This window comes from Pipistrellus kuhlii, unplaced genomic scaffold (genome assembly GCF_014108245.1).
Source record: "Pipistrellus kuhlii isolate mPipKuh1 unplaced genomic scaffold, mPipKuh1.p scaffold_m20_p_87, whole genome shotgun sequence".
Lineage (NCBI taxonomy): Eukaryota > Metazoa > Chordata > Mammalia > Chiroptera > Vespertilionidae > Pipistrellus > Pipistrellus kuhlii.
Window position 1 is genome coordinate 160,799 of NW_023425592.1, and position 12,591 is coordinate 173,389.

The 12,591-nt window shown below is 52.0% G+C and overlaps 1 protein-coding gene across 2 annotated transcripts; it reads right to left on the reverse strand.

Moving 5' to 3' along the window:
* Positions 1-321: 321 nt before the first annotated feature.
* On the reverse strand, positions 322-10,908 carry YTHDF1 (YTH N6-methyladenosine RNA binding protein 1). 2 transcript variants are annotated; one of them, XM_036425845.2, is made up of 5 exons: positions 10,650-10,908; positions 10,398-10,422; positions 9,345-9,424; positions 4,172-5,701; positions 322-1,566 (listed from the first exon to the last, which is right to left on the reverse strand). In XM_036425845.2, exons 1-5 carry the CDS (start codon positions 10,674-10,676, stop codon positions 1,540-1,542), a joined length of 1,689 nt encoding a protein of 562 aa, XP_036281738.1. In that variant the 5' UTR covers positions 10,677-10,908; the 3' UTR covers positions 322-1,539. The 2 variants fall into 2 exon arrangements, with proteins under 2 accessions (XP_036281738.1, XP_036281739.1); XM_036425846.2 differs by having other exon boundaries at positions 4,181-5,701; positions 10,650-10,878.
* Between the last annotated feature and the right edge of the window lie 1,683 nt (positions 10,909-12,591).

A 12,591-nucleotide genomic window follows, 5' to 3' on the forward strand; every position in this document is an offset into this window, starting at 1 on the left:
AGAGGCACGCCTGCGGCTGGACAGGAGGGAGAGACCATCTTTCAGCAGCTGAGTGCGGGGGGCGGCAGTGGCCCTCAGCCTAATCCCTACACTCCTGCTGCTGGTCCCAAAAGCTCCAGCAAAATGTAGGCAACTGTCCGTCGAGTCAGAACTGGGTCTTTCAAGTTCCTCTCCATTCAGCAGACTAACAAGGGTGAGGGAGGACTTAGGGGGTCATCGACTCCCTGACAGACCTGTAGGCTTTAGGGCAGTGGGTGACCCTTTAATGGCTCTGTAGCTAGAAGCCCGTAAAGCGGGTGAAGAATGAGAGGACACTGGGAGTGCTAATAGGATTGTTTATTAAGGCTTGTACTTCCCTCAAGGTAACAGTGTCCCATGTTGTCATGACTCCATCCAGGTGGTAACAGTTCAGAAGGGACACAGTCTAAACACAAGTCTAACTAATACAGCCTACCTACACTTGAACTCAGAGGGCCGTTCGGAGTAAATAGTTTTTAGGAGGATCTGCTCTCTACACGGCAAGTCCTCTAGGGGGCACGTGTAGATGCGTGTGCGAGCGAGCGTGGCGGGCACGAGCACCATTTCCATGCTTCAACTCCAGGCGACAGTGAGTGCAACAGCCCTCGTTCCACAAAACAGGACCAAAAACTCAGTGTCTAAAGTTTTTCTTTTTAAAAACCAATTGACAGGAAAAAGAAATCTAGATACGTGGTGAGATTTACAGCGGGCAGCACCATCCATGCCAGTCTGCCACCAGAGCAGAGCAAGAAGCTCAGCATTACTGGTATAAAAACGTAAAATGGCATCAGGATTCTCAAGAGAAGGTGGAGCTCAGAATGAACTGCACACACTGAGAGTACCTGGACGCGGGACCTAACCTCCCCACGCCAGTGCTGGACACCCTGCCGCACAGTGCTGTTCCGGTGCGGGGCTGCAGAGGGGGGCGGCCCAAGGAAACACAGCCGTTACCAAATCTGGAAAACTAAAATTTATCTTTCTCTAGCAAAAAATCAGATGGCAGACAGGTAGCTGATCATAAAATGGCAACCAGCCCAGCCAGGTGACTGCTCACTTGCACTTGGAAGGGAGTAGTTAACACATACACTACATGACAAAACATCTCATGGTTCTATACGTTCACAACGAGGCAACAGGGGTGAGAAATAATTGCAAAGAAAGATGTTAGATGACTTTGAATATAAGAACAAGCACGTAATTTCTGCCAAAAAAAAAAAAAAATTCTTTGGGGTGCATTAGGTGTTTTTTTTTTAAAGATAATTATATTTTGTATTAGGTCAATCTGATTGATAAGCTGACAAAAACATTCTTCTTTATTAGTGAGTTCTACAATACTATAATACACAGAAAAAATACACGAGTGAAGAGCCACCTGGGCAAAAACAAACGACAGAGAACGCAGAGGCAGCACGGGGCCTGCACAGGAAGACGGCTGGGCTGACCCAGGCACAGCACCAAGCACATGTTCTGAAACTCGGCTTTTCAATCGAACATTAGATCATAACAGAAACTGGCTTATCCTTATTGTCTGTTCCGATTCTGCCGTTCCTACGAAAAAAAAAAAAAAAAAGAGGAAACAAGTTTAACACTTAGGGTGAACATGTGCACAAACTCCCTCAAAGCTGAGTCCCAGGCTGCCCCAGGGACTGCAGCCACAGATCTGGACCCGAGCTCCACTGGGACCGGCCACAACAGGGCAGCACTGAATACTCCCCTCCGCCAGCAGCTCCAGGCTTCAGGGTCCTGGCTGTGCAGACCGGGCCTGCCAACCACCTGTTCCAGGCAGAGCCATCTGGTTGGTGTGTCCTAGGGGGGTGACAAGCTGATTCCCAGGGGAGACTCCCCGCTCACTGGGTCCCACATAAGGCTGTGACTATGCTCAGTGGAGATGTAGGATGTGCCCGAGGAGGAACACCTGTCCCCGCACCCAGTGCAGCCCTGCTTGCCCACTTCATCCTGCCCCACAAAGCTCTGAAGGACACCTGATATGGGAGCTACTCGTGACAGAGTCCCTAACAGACGGATTACTAGACAATGAAAGGGTTATGAAACAAGGGGAATCTTACTAGATACTGAAAGGGTTACAAAACAAGATGAACCCCTTTTGCTAAAAATGAACTGAATGTGTCTTCAGGTTAAACAACACACCCCAATTCTCTCCCCACATCCACCTCATCACCCAGGACAGGGAGCTTGTCAGAGGCCCCGCTACTTTCCAATGAGCAACTGGCCTGAAAGAGGCACCGCTCTAGCCCCAGCACCTCCTCCCTGTCCTGACTTGGAACCTGAGTGTCCCCGGTTCTCTTAACATCCTACACCACTCCCGGCCCGCCTCATGCTCCGAAAGCCCCGGTGTTTCTGTGGCTGCTGGCTGTGATGGGAGGAGCCAGGCCCTGGAGGCTGTCCTTGCTGGAGATCTTCAGCAGCAAAACGGAAAGGCAGGCTCTCCAGGACTGACACTCACCTACAGGACCAGGTGTGACACAGCTCCTTAAGGCATCAGTGAGTCTCCAAATTTTAGCTTAGATGACACAGCACGGCAGTCACCTACAACTTACTGGCAAAAGGCACCTCTGTCCCTAGGTGTCTGAGACCCTGGCAGCCCAAGCACAAGCCTCCAAACGCCTCTCAATCCGTCTGTTCTTCAGAGCCCAGCTGACCACCAGGGAACCCAGAGTGCTCTGTGGGAGGTGCTAGGGAGCAGGCAAGAACCACCCAGTCTAAGGCACAGTGAGCACGGATGGTTGGTAACCAGTCAGCCCTGCCCTGTCCCTCCGTTGTGTAAGTTAGAGTGGCGCTGACACCGGGAGCCGGGGAGCCAGGTCTGGGAGGCACCGTCAGAGCATTCCAAGGATGTCCAGGGAAGCAAAAGAAGCCACATTTGTGTTCCAGTGGGATTGCAAAGGCCTGTTGGGCTGGCTGGGGGAAGGGCTCAAAGCTGAGTTCCCTGGTCTGACTGTAGGCTTCACCCAACTCACTGACAGACAGCTGAGGGTTTAGCTGCTACACTGCAAGTTTTAAGGCACTAGAACTTTCTAAACACCATACCTCAGCTTATCCTCACTTTCAGAACCTCGTGAGCTTTAAGGAAATCATCATAGTATTTAAGATGAACTGCACACATAGCAAGAACCAGCTGCAAGCCATCTAAGGCCCTCAAATTGCATAACCAATGAGCTCTCTGTTCTATCCCTGTGAATTCAGCCATTTTATTTTTTTAGGTATTTTACGCTATATCTAAAAGAGCTAAAATACAGCATGTCAGTAACTGGAAATAAATGACAAGCCTTTCTATTTTCTGCACAGGAGTCAATGAGAGACTAACTTTGTTTTCCAAGCGTGCTCACGAGCTGTCACCGTAAGGATAAACTTTCACCACCGGGGACGATAGGCCCGATTGCTGCCTTTCTGCTAACTGCTTTGGAACATTTGAAGCTCACGGGTGGGTGATGCTTTAACATGGACAACCAAAAACAGATTGAAAATGTACTGATTACCAACTGACATTTCATGAAAGAAAGGTCATTTGAAAAACAAAGACGTAGGAGAGAATCTCAGGACTAAGTCCACCTCAGAATGTTCCACTGCCCTTGTGCACCCACTTTGGAGCCAGCCTGTGGGCTCGTGTGCTCTCTCCAAAGTGAGCTCCACTGCAGCGGCTCCACGCGTCTCTGCATAAGGGAAAGCTGGACCCCCAGAGATCTAACTCCTGGCCTACTGGTTTGGGCTGTTCGAACCCGTCTGAACCCAGCCCCCATTCCCGCCATTCTCTCATCATCCAGAGAGCCAGGTCAATTTTCCAAAACTGCAAGATACTGGGTTTTTGAGAAAAAAACAGCAACCTGCAGATCAGTGTCCTTCCCTCAGTGAGTGGGGCCTTGCAGCCCAGCAGCCTCGCTTTGACCTCACTGCCCAAGAACAGTGTGTCCCTGACTCGACAAAGACTAGGACACACCATTCGTTCTAGAAAGACCATGACTCAGAGAGGAAAAGTGAGTCACCCACAAGTCCTTCCCAGCAGAACTGTGCACTGTGGTCCCAATCACTGTTTCTTAAAAACTGAAAAAGGATCAAAAGTTCCGTCTGGCCATCATCCACTGTAATGTCAGGAGGCTTTACACGAGGGAGGCAAGGGCCCCGGACCCCGACTCACCCAACTCACCTTGCGCACCACCTCCTCCTCCTCCTGGCGCTTCTCGTAGTGAGAAAAGTCATCGAAGATGGACGTGGTGTGCTTGTACGAGGCGATGATTTTCAGCACTTGCTTTGCTTTTTCTAAGGGCACCTCCTGGGTGTCGCGGGAGTTTGTGACCGGCTTGTTGTCATTGTTCTCCAGCCGGATGTGCCGTAGCTGGTTATTGGGCACGTCCTTAACAAAAATCCACTTCACGTCGAACTTGCCCTTCCACTTGTCCTGAGACCAGACCCCAGCACTTGTGCCGTAGTCCACGGGCGACTTCATCTCCGCCACCCCGCAGAAGTGGCCACTGCCGTTGACGCTGAAGAGCAGGTAGACAGGCCCCTTGCTGCTGACGGAGCGGAAGGCGCCGTCCAGGCGCTTGTTACCATGCTCGGTGCTGCACCAGATGGAGTACTTGATGGAGCGGTGCACGTCATCCTCCGAGTAGCTCTTTATTATGAACACGCGGCCGCTCCGCAGGTTCCAGTCAAACTCCTTAGGGTTGTAGCTGTGGGCAGCCTTCAGTTTTTCAAGGACTGGATGGGATTCTGCGCTCGGGGCAGAACTAGACTGGATGCTTCCAGGGGAGTGACTGTTACCCCCGGTCCCCGAGCTCTGCCCAAACGCTGCATTCCTGTTGCGGGGAGCGACCCAGCGGGTTTGGGGCAGTGGCTGAGGGCTCTGATACTGTGGTTGGGCCAAAGGTGGGGGCTGAACGGACAGAGGCTGCACAATCGGTTGAGGCTGGGGGGCAGATTGGGGAGCCGGCACCTGCTGGGGGGCCGGAGCTTTGGGCACGGGCCCCTTGTTATCCCAGGTGCCAATGTCCATGTTATGCTTTATAGGCGGAGGGGGCAGTGCGGCCCCGATGACAGGTCCACCCTTGGCTTTCATTTTCGGCTGCGGCTTTGCCGGCTTGCTGGCGATGGCAGCCCATGAAGTCGGCTTCGAAACCGGCATGTTTACATTTGTCCCACCATTGCCAGAAAGCACACCAGTCATTGCCACACTGCTGACGACTGAGCCCACTGTCTTGACTGCAGAGGTGGTGACATCACCGATCTTCAGGCCCACCATGCCCTGCTCCAGGCTGTTCATCCCAGGGGCCTTGTTGAGGGTGTCGCTGTGAAAGCCCGTCTGCCCGTCCACAATCGTGCCGCCCAGGGAGCTTGGTGGGTAGGTGTAGCTGCTCCCATAAGCGGAACTCTGGGCCTGCTGCCCCTGAGACCCACTGGTCCCCCAGGCCGAGAAGGCAGGGTTTTCAGGGAAAAAATTAAACCTGTGTTGGTAGATGTTGTTTCCCAGGCCTCCAGGCTGTCCGAACACCGCGTCATGCATGAAGTGATGATCGCCATTGCTAAGCTGTCCATAGGTGGTGAGGTACGGGATGGGAGGGTCCCCTCCGGTTGACCACGGCGCCTCATTAAGGGAGTAAGGGAATCCAATGGATGGCGGGTAATAGCTGGACAGGTAGGGATCGGCCATGGAGGGGTAACTGTTACTCTGTGGAAACAACAGGGGATTATGAGTTAAGACTATTCTCAGGGCTGGAGGAGACAGAAAATGCCAACGGTGGGAATGAGACTTCAAAGCACTGGCTAACCATCAGGACACAGCAGGTTCACTCAACAAGCTATATGAAATGTCATCCTGAGCAGAAAGAAACCTGGAGATGCCAACCCCATGTGAAATATGAAAGGGCTGTGGTTAGGCTGCCATCCACACCACAGCTTCCAGCCTTGCCCTGTGAAGGAGGTAGTTCCTAAACTTAAGAGAACTGACACTGTCCTAAATGCACATGAAGTGGACTGCAATCCACCAAATGAAAACGCAGACATGGAGGGCTCATAGCTGATGTCCTCCCTGTCCCGAGCATGAGCTCAGCACACAGTACGTGACAAGAGGTGCTCCAGCCCATACCAGCCTCCGCTTAGCCTCTGTACACTCAACAAGCCATCCCTTGGTCAACTGTACACCTGAGGTTGTGACCTGGAGTCCACTCATCAGGGACATGGTGTGTAAACCAAATAAGAACAAATTCTCAGTGCACAACCCCTGTGAGCAGGCATCTTCTTCTAGGGAAAAAACCACCACCACAACTGCACTTTCCCAGAAGGGACTGTCACTCAGGCCACACCCACTGACAGTGGTCAAGGCAAAACCAGCCTCCAGACATAGAGAAGGACCCCAGGCACTGAACTCAGCAGGGCATCTGGTGACTAAGTCAATATTGTAAACAAATGGACATGCCAAAGAAACAAATTTCAGCCGAGACCTGTTTGGCTCAGTGGATAGAGCTGAAAGGTCCTGGGTTCGATTCTGACCAGAGGCATGTACTTTGGTTGCAGGCACATCCCCTGAGGGGGGTGTGCAGGGGGCAGCTGATCGATGTCTCTCTCTCATTGATGTTTCTAACTCTATCCCTCTACCTTCCTCTCTGTAAAAAAGTCAATAAAATATATATATATATATTTTAAATTTCAAATAGTCAATGACTATCTTTGGGTTGTTTTCTTTGGGAAAGCAGTAAAACACAACAAAGCTTTAAATCTATTCTAGAATTAAAAGTTTTTCAGCCTGGCCTGCATAGCTCAGTGGTTGAGCATATACCTACGAACCAGGAGGTCACGGTTCGATTCCCGGACAGGGACACATTCCTTGCCTGGGTTGCCAGCTCGATCCCCAGTGTGGGGGTACAGGAGGCAGCTGATCAATGATTCTCTCATCATTGATATTTCTCTCTCTCTCTCCCCATCTCCCTTCCTCTGAAATCATTAAAAATATTTTTCAAGTTTTTCATATTTAAAAAATTTAACCACATTAAAAAAACAACAACACAACACCCTCATTCTGAACAACCAGGTAAATTTATTTTAAAGTTTAAGTATCTGCTTCCTATGTCTTTTTTTCTGAGAAGGAATTCTGATATGACTCAAATGCTTCACATCCTTCATATATGCTGAGAACCTTTTATTTTAAAAGGAAACAAAAGAAACTTGAATAAATTATGTAAAAAGAAAAGCATCAAGGGCAATTTTGAAAACAGTAACCAAGTGAGCTCTGCCCGTCCCTGAGCTCAGGGCTGTGACTTCAGCCTTCAGGTCAAATTGAGTTCACATGGAGGTGGCAGCTTGACAGCCACAGTTTCTGCATTTACTTCCTGCCTGGAGAAGGTTTGAGCAACTTGACAATGAAGGTTAATTCCTCTGGATCCTGCCAGCTGTGCTCAGGATGACCAGCCTCTGCTACAAGGCCCCACCCAGGGCAATGGTCCCACTGCCAAGGCTCCTGACCACAGGCAGGCCTTGAAATGCTTTCCACGTCACCCAGCGCAAGGCTTTACAAGACAAAAGAGCTCAGTAGCCTCTGTAGCCTCTGCCCGGCTACAGCAAACATCTGGGTTAAAAGAAAAGCACCATGGGGTAGGTATGCATGTGCACAAGGGAAAGTCCTCATAAAACTGCACCTGCGCAGCTTGTCACACGTCAATACCACCTCAGCTTACCGGGCGCAGCCACAGGGACTGAGCTTACTGTTTCCAGCACATCAGCCACACCAATCTCTGTCCCTCCCTCACCAGAACCTGTGGCTGGACACCCAGCACTTGCTCAGTGAGAACTGGGGACCAGGATGCAAAGAGCACTTTCCTAACGGGAGTCTGTCTGCCAAAGAGAGTGACCAGATACAGGGACCGAGGAGAGGGCCTGGCTCTGCACTGCCAGCTCTGCCACCTCTGCTCTCTGGTTTCTCCATCTGTAAGACTAACAGCGCTCCCCTCCCTTGTCCCCGCTCCCTAGCATCCACAACAGCTGGTTTTTCTGTAAAAACCGGAGCTTGGATTTACTGTGAAGCAAAGGCTGAGAAGTGCATCTCTTGGTGATTGGGACAAAGGGGCCATTTTCAGGCTGTTCACCTGGAGTTTCAACTACGAGGGTCTTTCCACACGCCTTCCCCAGCGACACAGACCTGTGACCACTCCACTGACACCAGAAACCTAGTCCATTTTAAAACAAATCCTGAAGTAACAGGAAAGCTCCACTTCATAGAAATAAATTCCAAGTATAGTGAGGCAACCCCTCCTTTTGGTTAAAATTAGCACAAATATTTGCATAGTATTTAAATCATCTAAAAAAAAAAATAAAGAAAATAAGCCCAATAACTTCTTGCTTTCATCACTGGAGGAACCGCCAAGGCTCTACTCTGCCGCCCCTGGTTCTCCCGGAGGCAGGGCAGGTTCTCGGGCCCAGCTGCCACCTGTAGAGCAGTAGGAGGAGGGTGGAGGGTGAGGAGCTCTCAGACACTTTATAGAAGGGCAGACTGGCTCTAGTTCACCACAGGGAAGAGGCAAAGAGTGCTTTTACTCTAAAACAAATGAGCACAGTGCGTTTTTAAAAGTGGGAGATATTATACTTATATATTAAACCTTAACCCAAGTGGCTTTAATCAGGGCAATTTACCCCCAGGAGACACTTGGGTGTCACACTGGTGGTGGCGGTTGAGGTGGTTACTAATGGCATCTCATGAATGCTGGGGAGGCTGCTAAACACCCTACAACACACAACACAAATTTCAGTCCAAAATGTCCACAGTGCCAAGGCCGGGAAACTGAAAACCCTAAGCACACTGGGCCCTGCATCGACCCCATCTCTGAGCTCTCTGCACCAGCTCATGTCACCCCGTCACTTCTGTGAGGCACTCACCACTGTCCACTCATAGAAAAGGAAGTGGCAGGCGGCAAGCCACTTGAGGGAGCAGCAGTCAGTGGTGGGGCTGAGATTCTAACCCAAGGAAGGAGTGGGCCCCAAAGCGGGGCTCCCAGCTACTCTCCTGCCCATCGTCTGAGAACATCAGAGCACTTCTCACGTCTCCAACTGGTCCAAGGCAGCACGCTGCTGACCACCAATGCCGAGGCCAACTACAAGTCAGCTCATGCCAGCCCAGCGGGACTGCATTTCCTTAGAGACATCTAGCTTTGCTGCACTCAACCAAGCTCGTCCTCATTAGCAGTTTTTCTATTATTTTTAGTACTCTACAGTCTGCTTCTTTGTCATTTAAAGTAATAAATTCAACAATATAGCAGTGAAGGGAGATCACACAACGCAGTCAAAACTAATGTAGAAATACATGCTAAAAAAGATAAACTCACCTGATTTGACTGTCCAGAAAGGTAGGGCTCAAAGTCATTGTCATGAACTGTATCCTTCTGATGCAAAGAACCATTTTGTACTAGAATAGAGAAATAAATTTTTGCATTTTTTAAAATTACTTTTAAGTATGGAAATTAAAGGTAGTAAAGACTATACACATCAATTTCTGGCAGAAATTGCAATTAGTTAGCAATGGGCATAAATAGCATGGAACCAATATTTATACAACTAATTAGAACTTTCAGTCACTGAGATTATGCTTTCTGGATAAAGATTTCGTCCTTATTTGATAGATGTGGACAAAACAGAGGTGCAAACAAAATAGTGCAAGCACCCTAGAGCCATATTTTAATAAAGACAAAGTGGTCTAAGACTTAAGTCAAGCCCAACAGCCTGCACAGAGGTGAGAGGACCAGGCCCTGGTGAGCATAGTTGCAGCTGGGAAACAGACTGTCTGAAAGATGTTTCTCAGCTTATTACCTGGCTCTCTTCTATTTCCCACAGTCATACGGCTCAACCAGAAAAGGAAAGAAAATGTAAATAAAGTGCTGGGCCTTTTCCAGCTGAAAACACGATGAACCATATTTGGTTACACCTGAGTCACACACACACAATGGTTAAAAACAGTCTTCCGAGTAGACATGAAGTGTCACTTACAGGTTCTCACAGTTAACTCTGGGGGTTTGCCCCAGGCCAGAAATCACGAGAGCAGCAGGGGCTTAGGAGACAAGGACTGTAAGTGCCCTTCGCCGGTGCCCGGCCCCTTACACATGGGCCAGGCTCAGTCATCCAGCCCTCGGCCTCCTTCCGGCCCCCCTTCCCCAATCCAAAACACCTTGCGGTTCCTCTCACCACTCACGAAAAGTCCCCGTTCCCAACCTGTCAAATCTCCCCCAATACCACAGCCTAAACAGTCTTATCTCCCTGAAGCTGAGGAAGTTCCCGCCTCTCGATGCGGCTTCCTAGCCCCTCTTCTCCCACATGGTCCTCACTCCGCGACTTCCCGCTCCCGCCAGCACTCCGGCGCCTGCCCAGGCCCCCACTCCGCTCACCTTTATTGTCTTGTCCTTTGCTTCTCTGCACCGCCGCAGGCCGGGACGTACCAGCGGACCAAACCCGAAGGAAAGGGAAACAAAAGTTATTTACCAGAACCGCTCGCGGGCGGGGCGCGCTCCGGAGCGAACGGAATCCACGGTCACACGCGACTCTGCCAGGGGCCCCGACCACAGACCCCGTTCCCGCGACCCCAGACCCTGCCCCCGAGACCCCAGCCCCCAACTCCGCCACCCAGCCCGGCCCGCTACCTGGGGGTCCACGCTGGTGGCCGACATGCTTCATGAACAGCCGGCGCGAGGCGGGAGCGCCCGCCGCCTCGGCCTCCCGCGAGGCCGGGCCTGTCACCCGCACTCTCGCGGCCCCGGGCCCGCCGCCCCCTCCCCGGGCGGCGGCGGCTGATGGGCGCGCGGGCCGCTCGCGGGATACGACGCAGCGCGGTAAGCAGGGACGGAACACACAGACGTGGAGACGATTCCAATGGCGGCGTCGGTGGCAGCGACGGCGACGGCGCGGACGAGGCTGCGCGACGTCAGCGCGCGCGAGGCAGGCCGGGACGCCGACGAGCCGCCACGCGCCGCGCCTGCGCACCGCAGCCCGGCGGGAGGGATCTGGCGCCCGGGTCCTAGCCTCGCGCTGCACCGGCAGAGCCCGGGGCGGGGCGCCGCCCGGAAGTCACTTGGGCAGCGGCGGGCAGCCCTGCTCCTCGGAGGCTCGCGCCGGTGCACGTCGCGGCCCCGGTGGCTCCTGGGCTTATCCTGGAGATGTGAAGAGTGCGGCCACCGACTTAAAGCCACTTCCACAAGCTGGAGGCCAGTCCGCCCCGCAACTCGCTCCAAACGCTCCGCCAGGAGAAGTGCCAGGTGTGAGCACTGAGGTCTCGGGCTTTCGTCCTGGGATTCCTGAGGTTTGGGCGGCCTCGCCTTCTGGGCAGCTGTGCCCCAGCAGTCCGGGGGCCCCCGCGTCCCTGAGGTCGCTGCTTTCCGGGCTTCCCAGTTGATAGCCAGTCTGCATGGTAGGTTCTTGACCTGCAGTTTGGCTCCAGGGGAGGATCCTTCCTGCCTCTTTCAGCTACTGGTGGCCCCAGGCGTCTTTGGTGTTCCTCTGCTCTCGGCTCCTTGGTCACACGGCCTTTTTCCTTTTCAGCAGGTCCTCGGGTTACGTAGGAGATCCATTCCTATGGCGTGACATAACTGATTTTCGATTTTCGCTGTAAGTCGGAATCCACCTGCATGAGCACCTCCGTCACTCACAGGGAGCACAGACACAGTAATGAAGTGACACAGTAAAAAAAATTTAAAAGGAAGATATTCCTGACCTTTACTTGTGGGGAAAAAAACAAACAAACCCACAAACGTAAAGCATATATGTACATACGTCGAAATAACAATGTTTTTTGTATAAATATTGTAAATGGGAGATGGCGACATAACCACAAAATGACATATGTCGAGTCCAGTGTAACTCGAGGACTGCCTGTATTGGGTTTAGGGTCCACCCTAACCCAATGTGACCTCTTTAAACATCATTCCATCTGCAGAGACCCTAATTCCAAATAAGGTCCCATTCACAGGTACACAACTTTGGGGACACTATTAGCCCAAAACAAGGATCACAAGTGATGGTAAAATGGAAAGTTTGGAGAGTATCCAGGGGCTGAGCTGGGTTCCACCCACAGTGTGGTAGGAGTGGCCCCCAAAATACAGAGGGCTGAAGAGGCCCTGTCACACAGGCTGCTGGTTAGGGATGTAGGCAGGATCTGATAGTTAGCCCTCAGGCCACCAGAGCAGGGATCAGGGTGGGTCCCAGCCAGCAGCAAACCTATGGGTCACAAAGCAACTTGAATGCATGAACTGCGAAAGGGAGGAAAACCTGCCCCAGTCTTACCCTCCCACACCAGCTCCTCCGGGACTAGGAGAACTGGGCCCTGCAGGCTGGAACAGAGCAGCCCCTGGCACAGAGAGCGTGGGAGGCTGAGTGACCCTGACCAGCTCAGGCTTTGGAAAACCACAGGAACCTGCGGGGTGGTGACCCAACAGCCTCGCACCTGGGACACTACTGCTCTCTCCACCTGACCCTGTTCATCCTTTGGCCTCGGGGAGCTGAGTCCATGCGGGCATGTGGCACATGGGTCTCCAGCAGTGCATGTCAAACAGAGAGAGCCCACCCCATCCTGGGCCTGCTACCCTCAGA

Bases quoted from the DNA above. Each gene is read 5' to 3' on its own strand.
- YTHDF1 (XM_036425845.2), bottom strand. From the start codon at position 10,676: ATGTCGGCCACCAGCGTGGACCCCCAG. The intron at 10,423-10,649 runs GTAGCGGGCCGG...GCGGCGGTGCAG, and splicing joins CCACCAGCGTGGACCCCCAG to AGAAGCAAAGGACAAGACAA. The intron at 1,567-4,171 runs GTGAGTCGGGGT...TTTTTTTCGTAG, and splicing joins TGGTGCGCAAGGTGAGTTGG to GAACGGCAGAATCGGAACAG.